Consider the following 12,764-nt stretch of genomic DNA (forward strand, 5'->3'; position numbering starts at 1 on the left):
CCTTAAGACTTTTCTGCTTCATGGAAGATGTCTGCAAGAACGCTTTACAACTATAGTGGAAAAAAGGTTTTGATTTGGTGTGAAAAAGTGCCCCAGTGCAGCTCTTTAAACTTTTCCCCAAATAAATCACTTAGATTCCATTTGTCTGAGTATGGCTTTTTACTTTTCCAGTTTATCACAAAGACTCATTTTCTGCAGTTTCTTATGATCAGCTTTACACAATTTAAGGATTAATTCACCTTAAAGTCTCCATTAGAAAATTTTGTGTGATGGGGGCTTTTTGGAGCTATGTAAATCCTGCAAGCTAAAGTTCCCCCATGGAAGATTATTTTCCTAGTGTCAGTAATTTCTGCTCTTGGAATGATCAAACACTGATTTTAGTGACTGATCTACTGTGATTTAAAGTTTTCAAAGGTAAATTGATACTACAGACACAGTCAGGTGGTAACAGTTCAAGTTTAAAAAGGCAGTCATGTTGCCTATATACTTAGTTTGTCTACATGGGAAAGTTGTTGGGGGTTTTTTATGAGTTATAATAGTATAGTCCTCAATCTGGACATTCTTGTTATAAGGGTGTATTTTTTTGGTTTAACTTTCTCCTTTCCCAGTAACATAAGATAACTCAAAAAGACCATATTATTTGAAAATAAATACATTTAAATGAATCCCTTTGGTTATGCCAAAAAAGGCTTTCCTATGCAGGCAAGAACCACTCCTGACACCCTCATATCTCTGTCATTGTAGCTGTATAATTAAAAAAGTTAATGTGAACATTTTTTTTTTGTTTTGCCTTAAGCCTTCAAAGCCTCGCTTTAGCTTTTGTTTTCGTTTAATAGCAGCATAATAAATTCTACCTGTAATCTGTTATTCAAAGAAGTCTCCAAATAACTCAAGATTCACTTTGGGCCTTAAAAGGTCTAAAATTTTAAATCTAGTCCAATGCTTTTTATAGCATTTGCTATTATAATTTGAGATGTTTTTATTTCCCACATAAATGTCCAATCCCTTTTTAACTCTTACATTCTTGACTGCAATGATAGTATCCTGTAGCAGTAAATGACACATGATGATGGGAGCAGTGTTGAAAAGTTCTTACATCTACAGAAGGCTGAAAATAACCAATACATTAATACTAATTCTGAAAAGAAGGTATTATTTACCAATGGTGATGTTTTATATTTACCTGTATATTTTTCTTTTCATGCAGGTTCTGGGCAATGCTAACATTTTTGGCTCATTGTCTGATATTTATTATCTTTGGAATTGTAATTGTTGAAAAAACATTTGAGTATATAACAATTCGTGATTTGTTTTATATCTTAACTGTCTACCTTGCATTGAATCTTATAAGGTAAGAATTCCTATTTACATCTGTGTTTACATCTATCCCTTCCTACCTTATTAAAATGATGATAGCTCATGTGACTTTTAAAATATTTAAACTAATTCATTTTCATTGGGTGTATAGGCAGTGGCATGTTGAGGTGTCTTATAAATTTTTCTCTTTTTCATTTTATACAACAGAGTAACAACAGTAATTTTTTAGCATTAGGGTAGTGCTTAGAATGTAACAAGCTTTCAGTGAACCCTTGTTTATAGGCTATTTTTGCCAAACCTTGATCTGGAGCAAACCAAAAGCCATATAACTATTTGAACTCTAGTACTCCAGCTATATGAAGAGGTAGATAAGTTGTTCTGTGAAATATTTAATGCAGAATTGGGTCATAATAATAAATTCTACCTGTTGATGAAATCCATGTTTAAATGATTATGTGATTCTATTTCTCATTTCTATGCACCTGGAAAAACTGCAGCTCAAAGATTGAGGTTATTGAGGCTCATTTCATGCAACATGGCTTTAGCTGCTTACTTCAGGTCTTTTTCTTAACAGATTTCCGTATAAGATGCATGATATTCTCTTCACAAATTTTCAAATCATGATTGTTATCTGGCAGGGTCTTAAAATTGTGGGTGGTCTCTTCTATAAGACCTTTTATGCAGGTGCTGCGCCAAAGCTTTCAGTCTCTAGAATTTTTATTTTTTGTTTCAGTTATCATTAAGTGCTTACCTTGTAAATATTTTTAAAATCTTGGTATGTAGTATTGTGCAAATTTTATCTATAAAATATTAGGGAAAACATAATGGTGTGGTATACAGTGTCCTCAGGTTGACTAGGACAGGTTAATTAACCTAAGCAGCCTTCATTCTGTATTTTAAATCTTATGGGAAGTAATATCAGATTTTACAGATAAAATAATGTAGACTTAGAAAGAGGAATTCAAAAAGGATCCCATCTTCTCTTAGTTTAGTTACATTGGGAACACTTTGTTCCAAGACTCTCTTGTGATCTTTGTCCTGCCTGGCTGGTTGTCAGGAGTCAGGGTGGCAGTTAAACAGACAAGCTCCCATTCTGGAGTGATTCCCTGGGGGACACTGACTGCTGGCTGCCACATGTCTCTGTCTTGCCTCAGTTAAAATGCTTGGGTGTGGCTGCTGCTTATTTTTGCAGTGTTCTGAAGGCTCCCACCAAGGCAGGTTCCTATTCTGTCTCACTTTGATGCTTCTTATCCTTTGTTTCTAGCTCCCTAATTTGGTTCCTTGTCTCCAAGACTAGTTACCGGTTCCTTGTTCCCTGCTCCCTTGCCCAGGGGATCAATAATTCTTGATCAGGGTGCTGCAGCAGCCTTTGAAGGATGCCAGTAGTAGAGAGGAGATAAGCCAGATAACCACTGGCCCCAGTGAGGAGATGAGTGCAGGCTCTTCCCTTTCAGTTGCTCTTTTTACCCATTCACAGCAGCACAGGCTCTTCCCTACTAACTGCTCCTCTTCCTTCCTGACTCCCCTTCAAGCAAGTAAGTATCATGATAAACAGGGATCTGGGTTTCACATGGGGAAAATGGAGAAAAATGCTGATTTTCTCTTTTACTGGAGAAAAGCATGGGTTTCTCATTTTAACAGAGAACGTGGAATTTGCAGTTTGGCAAAAAGTTCTCTGCAGAGTTCCAGCCTGCAGGGAGCTGGGAAGTGGGAGGGGAACAGTCAGGCAGGGGTCGCCATGCACATGTATATCAGGACTGTGCAAAACAGTTTTGATTCGGTTTCAGATTTAGCCGTTTTGGAGGACAGTGATTCGTTTCGGTGTTTTGGATCACTATCCTGCTTCATTTCAGCCGAATCTGTTTCAAATCTCCTCCAGATCTGTTTTGAATGGGCTGCAAGCTTTGCACAGCCCTACTGCCCAGCTGGCTGGGGCTGCAGGGCTGGGGGCTGCAGGGCCCCAGTGAGGACCAGGATGGGGGGTGTGGATTGCTCATCCAGGGGAGGGCTGCTGCCCACCGTGCAGGCAAGGAGACCCCTGTGCTGATCTCTGATCCCTATCGTGCTGGGTTGCGGACCAGGGAAGCAGCTCAGAGCAGCGAGCAAGGTCCCTGCAATATGACTTGGCTCTGCAGGGAGCAGAGATCTGCGCCAGGCGTTTTTTCACCGCCACTACCCGCCCCTCACGGCCCTGGTGACATGGGGCTGCACACGGCAGGCAGTGGCAGGAAGGAGACCCCAGCATGGATCTCTGCTCCCTGTGGAGCCAGGTCATGTGGCAGGCCCCAGCACTGCCCTGCCATGTGACCTGGCTCCGCAGGGAGCAGAAATCCGCGTAGGGGTCTCCTCGCCACTGCTGCCCACTCTGTGCTGCCCTGGATTTCTGCTCCCTGCCAGAGCCAGGTCACATAGCAGGGACCAGCACTGCCCTGTCACATGACCTGGTTCTGCAAGGAGTAGAGATCCACTCTGGGGGTCTCCTCGCTGCCGCTGCCTACCCTGTGCAGCCCCGCATCACTGGAGCAGTGCAGGGTGGGCAGCAGCGGCGAGGAGGGCAAGGAGACCCCTGGTGCGGATCTCTGCTCCCTGCAGAGCTGAGTCGTGTAGCATGGCAGCACTGTTCCCCTGCAAGCCCGGCTCCGAAATTCTGAAATTTTCCAAACATTTCTGAAACATTTCGGATGCCTTGTTTTGTTTCGGAGATATTTTGGAGCCTTCCATTTCAATTAAGATTCAGTGTTTCAGGCGCCGAAATGGCCCAAAACACCTCTGAAACAAAATGGCTGCTGAAATTTCACAGCCCTAATGTATATGCACTTGGCTGTCTGGCAGTCTGGAGAGCAGCTTTCAGAGGTAAGTCTAGCGGGGGGAAGGAATTGCAGCCCTCATAGGGAGGGAGGGAGTGAACTGGGCAGGGCTGGGGCTGGAGGGCTTGCAGCTCGGTGCTGGAATATGCAGCCACATGGCCCCAGCAGGGAGCAGGACAGGGCCACAGGTGGCTCATCCAGGAGGCGGGGATGTGGGGCGGGTTCCCTGCCGCTGCACTCTCCTGGTGGGGCAGGCAGACCCATGACCCCCAGATCTATGCATGGGGCAGGTGTGGACTGCCTGCTATGAGCTCGGGCTCCCCACCCCACTGCCCTCCCTTTGGGACCTCTGCAGCCCAGTGGGCAGGAGCCGGCACAGCAGGGCAGAGTGGAGCCAGGCAAGGAAGCTCCTTGCTGCTGCAAATTCTGTGCTGCTTTGGTAAGGTATTCCCTGCCCACCAAGGGGCAGTGACAAAGGGTTATGCCCCTCACTGCTCTAGGGCATGGGGCTCGCAGCAGCACCAAGCTTCCACACCTGGACCTGCTCTGCCCTGCTATGCGGGTCCTGCTCACCGGCCCTCAGAGGTCCCGGGGGGAGCGCAGCAGGGCAGCGAGCCTGAACCCACAGCAGGTAGCCCACACCGGCCCCACGCATAGATGTGGAGGACACAGGTCCCCCCTGTCCTCCCCAGGAGTGCACGCAGCAGTGGGCAGCAAGCCCCACCCACCCCCCCACCCAAGCCCACACTGGGCAGCCCAAACATGCCCCCCTCACGGGTTCCACTCCAGCCATGTTTCCCATGGGGAAGGGGAGCTGGGCTCCATGCTCCACTTTGCTGCAGCACCTGGGGCTCCGGCACTGCTGCAGTGGGCTGTGGACCTGGGTCCCTGGCCCCATAGCCCTGGCAGCTGGGAGCCCCCTGTGGCAGGGCTGGGGGGGCAGGGAGCTATGTGTGGGGGGCAAGGGGCACAAGCAGGTTTTGGGTGCTATAGGGAGGGAGTGAGGAGCACCAGCAGACCTGGGGGCTATGAGGGGGTGTGAGGGGCACCAGCAGGGCCAGGGGGATGTGGGTGTGGAGTGAGGGGCCTGGACCTGTGTTCTGTGAGCTAAGGGTCAGGGGGAGCTCTTTTTTCCCCATGATAAAAATTAGGCTGCGCGAAGCTTCAGTCCCTGATTTGATTCAGCAGAGATCTGGCCTGATTTGGTGGCTGAATCTCCGAATCCGAATTAAATCAGATGACCCTTTAATCTCTTCGAATTGAATCAGAACCCTCCGAATCGATTTGGAGAGATTTGGAAAGATTCAGTGATTCGAATGTAGAGACAGCTTTAAATGCTTTTTCTACATACCTCTAGGTACCTGGCAGCTTGTGAACACTGCAATGCTGGGTCACATGGAGCATCCCATAGAAGTGCAGGAGGGCTCCCCAGCACGTTCGGCAGCAGAACCAGAAGTGGACCAGAAGCACTTTTGCTGGTCCACTTTCGGGTCCACCAGGGAGCATGTGGAGGGGGCCCCTGCACCCCCCTGGCTTGGTGACTGGTGCCTCCTGGATCTGGGGGAGGGGGGGGGGGGGGACCTGGGGTCCCTCTGTGGCCGATTGCTGAGCCGGGGGGGGCACAGGGCCCCCCCCCGCGCTCCCTGGCAGACTCGGAAGTGGACCGGAAGTAATTCCAGAAGCACTTCCGGTCCTCTTCCAGGTTCGCCACCAACCATGTGGAGGGCCCCCCCTTCACTCCTGTGGGATGCTCCATGTGCCCCACCATCGCAGCGCTCACGAACTGCATCTGCTATCTCAAGGTATGTAGAAAAAACTTTTAAAGCTGTGTCTATGTCTGAATCGCTGATTCTCTGAATCAGCATCGAATATTCAGATTCGGATTCAGCCCAATTGAATCGGGGACAGTGATCTGAATCAACAAATCGAATCACTGTCCCTGATTCAGGCTGAATCCAAATCCGAATAGGGCCCGCTTCACACACCCCTAATAAAAATCCTAAAATTAAATACCAAAATGTATAGGTATTTAGAATTTATTTTATTATAGTCACTGCAGCACTGATAGGTTTCCAGATTGCTTTACAACTGTAAATATATCAATAAAACATTGTGTTTGACTGATACCTACACACACACACTTACACACATATATATGCCTTTCACTTTAATAATGGATTTAATCAGAGAATTTGCTATTTTTTTATCAGGGAAAACCAGGATCCCTGATAATAAACAAAAACATTTTTGACGTGGGGTTCTGTTCAATTCACAAAAGTTATGGAGAGCTGCCTGGAGTCTAACAAGATTGAGAACCACTGGCCTAGCTTCTTTCTTCATCCCTGTCTAACCCATAGTCTTTGGACTCCCCAGTTAACGATGCTTGGTTTTGAAACCTGACCCATCTTGTCTGGGTCATACTCGTGACACTGGTGAAGGTGAATGAGGAGGAATTGCTGGAGAGGAATATCAGCCACCCTCTTAGGAAAGGAATAGGATGGAAGGTTACCCTTAAGGTAGAAGCTCCGTGACCTTTGCTCAGAAAAACTTCATTCTAAATTGAATATCTGGATATCAACTACTGACCAGATTCTTGCTTAAGTTTACAGAGAAAATTGGATTGGTGTCATTTTCATAGTACCTATATGACACACCTCCTGATATTGCCAGTCTAGCTACAGACCCGGGTGTTTTACAGAAAGTGTACTGGCATTAAAGGGAAATGGTGAGTCTCTGGTAATGAATAAAAATTAGGTATCTGTGTTAATATTGCTAGAGGTATTCACAGCCTTCTGTAACATTATTACAAAGTGGTACTGGTTCACTGTAGTTTACAATAGGAGGGAATGTTTCAGGTTTTGGGTGGCAGTGTTCTTTCCTGGCTCAGTGTTCTTAGCAAATGTTGTGGGGAAAGTGGCTTCTCCCCACTAAGAGTTCTGTAGCTGGGAGTCTTGCCAGGTTCCATTTTGTCTCTCCTCATGTTCAACATGCATGCAAATCTGTTAGAAGAGTTTGTAAGAAAGTAGGGACTGAAGTGCTTTCAGTATGCTGACTGCACACAGAGCTATATCTCTCTTTCATTATTAATATTTTTGTTTATTATGTTCTATTATGCATTCAGGGGTCTAGTTATTTTGTTGCTGAGCCCTCTGCTAAGTCGCCTTGGCTATGGATTTAACTGGCGCTGGGGAGCTGTTATTGTTTGGAGTGGAATACGTGGTACTTTTACACTGAATATGGCACTTGGAATTAGCAAAACAAAAGACACAAAAGAAGACAAAATGCAGAGCATGGTAAAAAAATTAATGATTTTTTTTCGCAATTTGTGCACAATTTGTCCTTGATAAATCAATTTTTATGATATAAGTATTTATTATTATTCAGAATCAGATTACCAAAATAAAATATGCAAGTACCTTTGACTATCTCATGAATGGATATTCACATACATAAAATGAAGGTATTCGAATGCATGTCTGCAAATTGCAAGTGACCAACTTTGAAAGTGTGTTCTGACTAATTTAGGCTCATAGTAGAAGCAAGCAAAGAATGTATAATGAATTTTTAATTTGAAAACCGACTGACAGTTTATTAAGTCAGATTATATATAACTTTTATCACACAAAATTCATCAATATTGCTTCAACATTTTTATTAAATCTATATAATTAGCATGAAATATATTTAGTATAAATAATGATCTCTAGAACTTTATGTGGATTTAAGATATCCCGTGAATTTTTGTTAATAGTAGCTTTAGCAGAAGCTGCCTCAAGCATTTCAGGTGCTTGTGGCCAAGATTTTAAAAGTATATGTCTAATATTAAGTTCCTAAATCCATATTTAGGCACCTTTTCACTTTGAATATCAGATCACTTATTTAGATATGTGTGGGTATAGCTGCATAACTCTTGGTTTGCACTTCTGAAAATTTGAATTTATATTTCCAAATTGCTCTATGTATTTGGGATTATCAGATAAGATTAAGAACACCATCTTGTTTGGAAGTACAGTGGTATTTCTTGTCCATGCTGCACTTGTCCATTGCTATCTGTAAGGAACTGTTGACTCTGCATTACCATTTTTCCTGAGACAAATTCAAGAGAAAGAAAGATTACTTCCATTTCAAGCATCAGGGCATTTATATCAGTCTAAACATTAGGCCACAGTCAGGTTCTTTAATATTTTAACTAGGCAATACTTCTATTCATGCTACATCTGTGGCCTCCATAAAACAGATAGTGGTATGTCAAACACTCTTGCCACTGCTTTCACTTCAATCACTTGCATCTCAAACTGCTAAAGATGCAAAAAATGAAAATAACACTTGCTAATCAAAGAACTCATAGATTTCATAAACATTAGGGCTAGAAGGGACCTAAGAAGATCATCGAGTCCAGCCCCCTGCCCCAGGGGCAGGAAGTCAGCAGGGATCATAGAATCCCAGCAAGATAAACATGCAGATGTCTTTTGAAGGTGTTCAGAGTAGGTGCTTGAACCACCTCCGGCAGCAATCTATTCCAAACCTTGGGGGCTCAGACAATAAAGAAGTTCTTCCTTATGTCCAGCCTGAAATGGTTATGAAGGAGTTTGTGATCGTTAGTCCTTGTCATCCCTTGGGGCGCTCTGGTGAACAGATGTTCCCCCAGATCCTGGTAAGCACCCCTGATAAACTTATAGGTGGCCACCAGATCACCCTTGAGCTTGAGCTTTTCCAGGCTGAAGAGTCCCATGGCTCTCAGCTTCTTTTTATAAGGTCTGCTTTCTTGACCTCTGATCATGCACATGTCCCTCCTCTGCACCCTCTCAAGCTTCTCCACATCCTTTTTGAATTGTGGAGCCCAAAACTGGACACAGTACTCCAGCTGTGGCCTCACCAAGGCCAAGTACAACAGAAGAATGACATCCTGGGATTTGCTTGAGAAGCATCTATGGATGCAAGCCATCATTTTACTCGCTTTACTAGCAGCAGTATCACATTGAAGGCTCATGTTCATCTTGTGGTCAGTTGTGACCCCCAAGTCCCTTTCATCTGTAGTGCTAGCCAGCGTAGCACTGCTGAGCCTATAAGCATGCTGCAGGTTTTTCCTCCCAAGGTGGAGAACCTTGCATTTTTCAGTGTTAAACACCATAAGGTTCTCATCTACCCATTTTCTGAGTCTGTCAAGCTCAGCCTGGTTCACCCTCCTGTCCTCAGGTGTGGACGCTTTATCCCAGAGTTTGGTGTTGTTGGCAAACTTGGCCAGTCCACTTCTGATACCAATGTCCACATCATTAATGAAGATGTTAAATAGTATAGGCCCAAGGACAGAGCCTTGAGGGACCCTGCTGGTCACAGGGCACCACGATGATTGACTTCCTTCAACCACCACCCTCTGGGTCCTGCCATGGAGTCAATTTCCCAGCCAGCGGATCATGGTGAGGCTGAGGCCACAGCTGGCCAGTTTTGTCAAGAGGTGATCATGGGATACCAGATCGAAGGGTTTTTTAAAGTCAAGATATATGACATCAATCTCTTCTCCCTTGTCCAGGTGATAGGTCACCTGGTCGTAAAAGGAAATAAGATTGGTCAAGCAGGACTTCCCTCAACAAATCCATGCTGGCTATCCCTCAGGATGTTAAGAATGGCCTCTTTGATAACCTTTTCTAAGACCTTCTCCGGGATAGAGGTCAGGCTGATGGGCCTATAGTTTGCCGGATCCACTTTCCTCCCTTTCTTGAAGATAGGCTCTTTTATCTCTTCCTTTAATGCCAACAGTAAAATTATAAGATGGTAAACTAGGATATTTATCTTGTTTTCCAGGCTTTTTAAGCCTTCTGTACTGTGTAGGATGTGAAACTTACGTGTCACAGTTCCGGAGCTGAGAACTTTTACTTTAGCCTACAGAAATTTTGTCCCTTTGTTCAAAATCAAAGTCTGGAGGAAAGCTAAGTCCAAATAGCTTCTTTGAAAATATATTTTCTCAGTCTCAAATGTCTGTTATGTCCCATTAAGTCATTGTGTCTTTTGGGAGAGAAATAAGTCCAATGCACATTTTTATTTCTAAGCATAAATATTGCTTCTGCTTCAGGTCAAACAATATTATTATACAGTATTAAACTGTATACTACTTCTTATAATACTGTTTAATATACAGTATTAAACAGTATTATAAGAAAACTTATATTTCTTGTATTGGAAACAGCAGTTCTTCTATGTATTCCATCCAATTCTGTTGGTTCTCAAGAGATATCTGAAGGCTATTCACTTTAACCATGTCTTTTGTTGTATTGTTTCTTCAAAAGTCCTAGGTCTGATGTTAGCATTGCTTCCCAGTTTACTGAATTTTGTCTTCATCTTGAGTTAGGAGTATCCCACTGGGCACATCTGCATGTGCACATTTACTGCACAGTAACCTAAATTACTGTGCAATACAAGCACGTGTCTACACCTGCACACCTGTACTGTGCAGCAACTATGGCAACTTGTACCCGATTAGTTACTGCGCAGTAATGCACATGTAGATGCATTACTGCGCAGTAAAGCAGGAGCCTCCCAGCTGGGTCTGCCCAGCCACTAGGGGACCATCTGGAGTGGTTCCTGTCTGGCCCCCTGTCCTGCTGCTAGTCTGGGATGTTCTTTGGCAGTCTTTAGCTGCAAGGTATAAAAGTCTGCAGCCATTTTGTGCCTCAGGGTATATACTCCAGGAAGCCAGCAGGAGCTGCTTGCAGCTGCAGTACCCCAGCAGGCCCCGCGTGCCCCGCTAGACAGCTCACAAGCTGGGTCCACCTGGGCTGTCCCCTCCCGAGCTGCTCCCTGGCCACAGGTGAGTGCCCCCAAAGGCAGCAGCTGGGAGCTTTGCCATCAAAGCTCCCAAGGGCTGCAGCTGCAGCTTTGCCATCAGAGCCAGCACCTACTGCTGCTCATCCCCCACTTCTCTCTTTTCAGGACTGTAGTGAAGCACCTTGGCTGCATGGCTGTGACTCCCTGACCGTGCCCTTGTTGGGGGTGCTGCTGCCAGCTCTCCCAAATCAGCAGCACAGGGCCAGCCGCACAGGGGGCCAGTTAGCCAGTGCAGGGCATGACGTCCTCCTCCTTCTCCATGTCCAGCCCTTGCAATATCCCTGCGCACCCACCCATCTGGAGCCCCAGAGTGCCAACTGGACCCAGGAGGAGGTGCACTCTCCTGTGAAGTGAGAAGGATGGCCTGAGGCAGTTTACTCAGGGCAGGCGCTCAAACACCCACATTTATGAGGCCCTAGCAACTGGGATGTGTGAGCGGGGCCACTCCTGGTCAGCACAGCAGTGCTGTGTGAAGGCTAAGGCCTGGCAGGCCCAGAAGGTGGTTGTGACTGGCCACAATCATTGGTCCGGTGAAGCTCCCAGAACCATGCCCTTCATGTGGGTGCTGACCCACATTTTGTTTGCTCAAGAGCCTGCACCCCACCCTGACACCTCTGACGACATGTCACCAGGGGAGGGGACCTTGGGCCTTCACCCTGCCCTTCACTCCTCTCTGGCTGCTCTGACCACTGGCAGCCTGGGAAGCCCTGGCCAGTGGCTGCCTCAGCCCCACCCCACAGCCACCCATGAGGAGTGGCTGACCATAACACTGCTGGCTGCTAGAAGCACCAGCAGCTCCCCGGGGGGGGGTCCTCACTAGGCACCAGCTCCCAGCCCACTGCAGGCCATGGACAGCAGGTGGAGCTGGACACTGCCTGGCATAGGGAGCCCCACACTGAGCCACCAACCTCACTGGCCCTGGACCCATGGTAAGTTCTAAACTGGGGTGTGAGAAGCCTCCTTGCCCCTGCCTCTGCCCCCAGCCCCAGCCCCGCTCCTTGCCCCACCTGCCCGCTATCCTCTGGCCCCAGGTTTCCCCCCAAAGCACGCAGAGACAGAACATAGGTCAGACCCTTATTGAGCAGCCCATGTCCCCATAGCTGGGCAGGCATGGGCCTTTCCCATGCCGAGGAAGGTGTCAGTTCCAGCAGCTATTTACATGCTGGGGTTAGGAATGTGTAGCTCTGCAACAGATAGCCCTCCAGGTAGCCACGGAGGTTAAAGGGCAGGCTGGGCTTGCCCCCTGAGCTGTCGTAGCTCAGGGTCCCAATACAGGAATGCAGGTGTGCCTGGGGCACCAGAAGTATCATCAGCAGCAGGGTGTAGCATCCTGGGCAGGCCTCCATCTGCACAAATAGCCCATCACGCACCACCCACGGCACACACAGCATGGGTATGCTCAGGTTGAAGTGGCAATGTGGTGGGTGGCTGGCCCTGGGGCACCTCACTGGAGAGGCCTCCAGCGGCGAGGGTGGGGGAGGGCAGGGGTACAGTCAGCCCCTCACCCCAGTTGTGTAGGAACCCCATGTGCCCAAGCCCAGGTGCTGGGGCTGCGTGGCAGTGCAGCAGAGTGGTGGGCCTGTGGGGCGGGGGGTGGTCAACGGGGATGGGAGCCGCAGCAGTAGGTGCTGCCAGCAGCCTGGCCTGGCCTACCCTGGGAAGGGGGCAGGCGGCCTGAGGCCAGCCCCCAGGGAACAAGCAAGGACAAGGGGCTTGGGCAGCATCCACCTGAGCCCAGGCCTGCCTGGCCAGCTTACCATGGTCCCTGGACACCTGCACGTGACTGATCTCCAATCTGAGGCCAGGCAGTACAGAGCC

At 47.1% G+C, this 12,764-nt stretch overlaps 1 protein-coding gene across 1 annotated transcript in view; it reads left to right on the forward strand.

Annotated features, from left to right (window-relative positions):
* LOC102386082 (sodium/hydrogen exchanger 10-like) overlaps positions 1-12,764 on the forward strand; it is a 187,372-nt gene that overhangs the window by 42,269 nt on the left and 132,339 nt on the right. Inside the window, exons 8-9 of the mRNA XM_006019214.3 lie at positions 1,208-1,351; positions 7,246-7,417. Of these exons, the coding sequence (XP_006019276.1) occupies positions 1,208-1,351; positions 7,246-7,417 (316 nt within the window). The remainder of the gene's footprint in view (positions 1-1,207; positions 1,352-7,245; positions 7,418-12,764) is intronic.

The sequence above is a fragment of the Alligator sinensis genome, unplaced genomic scaffold, assembly GCF_000455745.1.
Source record: "Alligator sinensis unplaced genomic scaffold, ASM45574v1 scaffold907_1, whole genome shotgun sequence".
NCBI classification, from domain to species: Eukaryota; Metazoa; Chordata; order Crocodylia; family Alligatoridae; genus Alligator; species Alligator sinensis.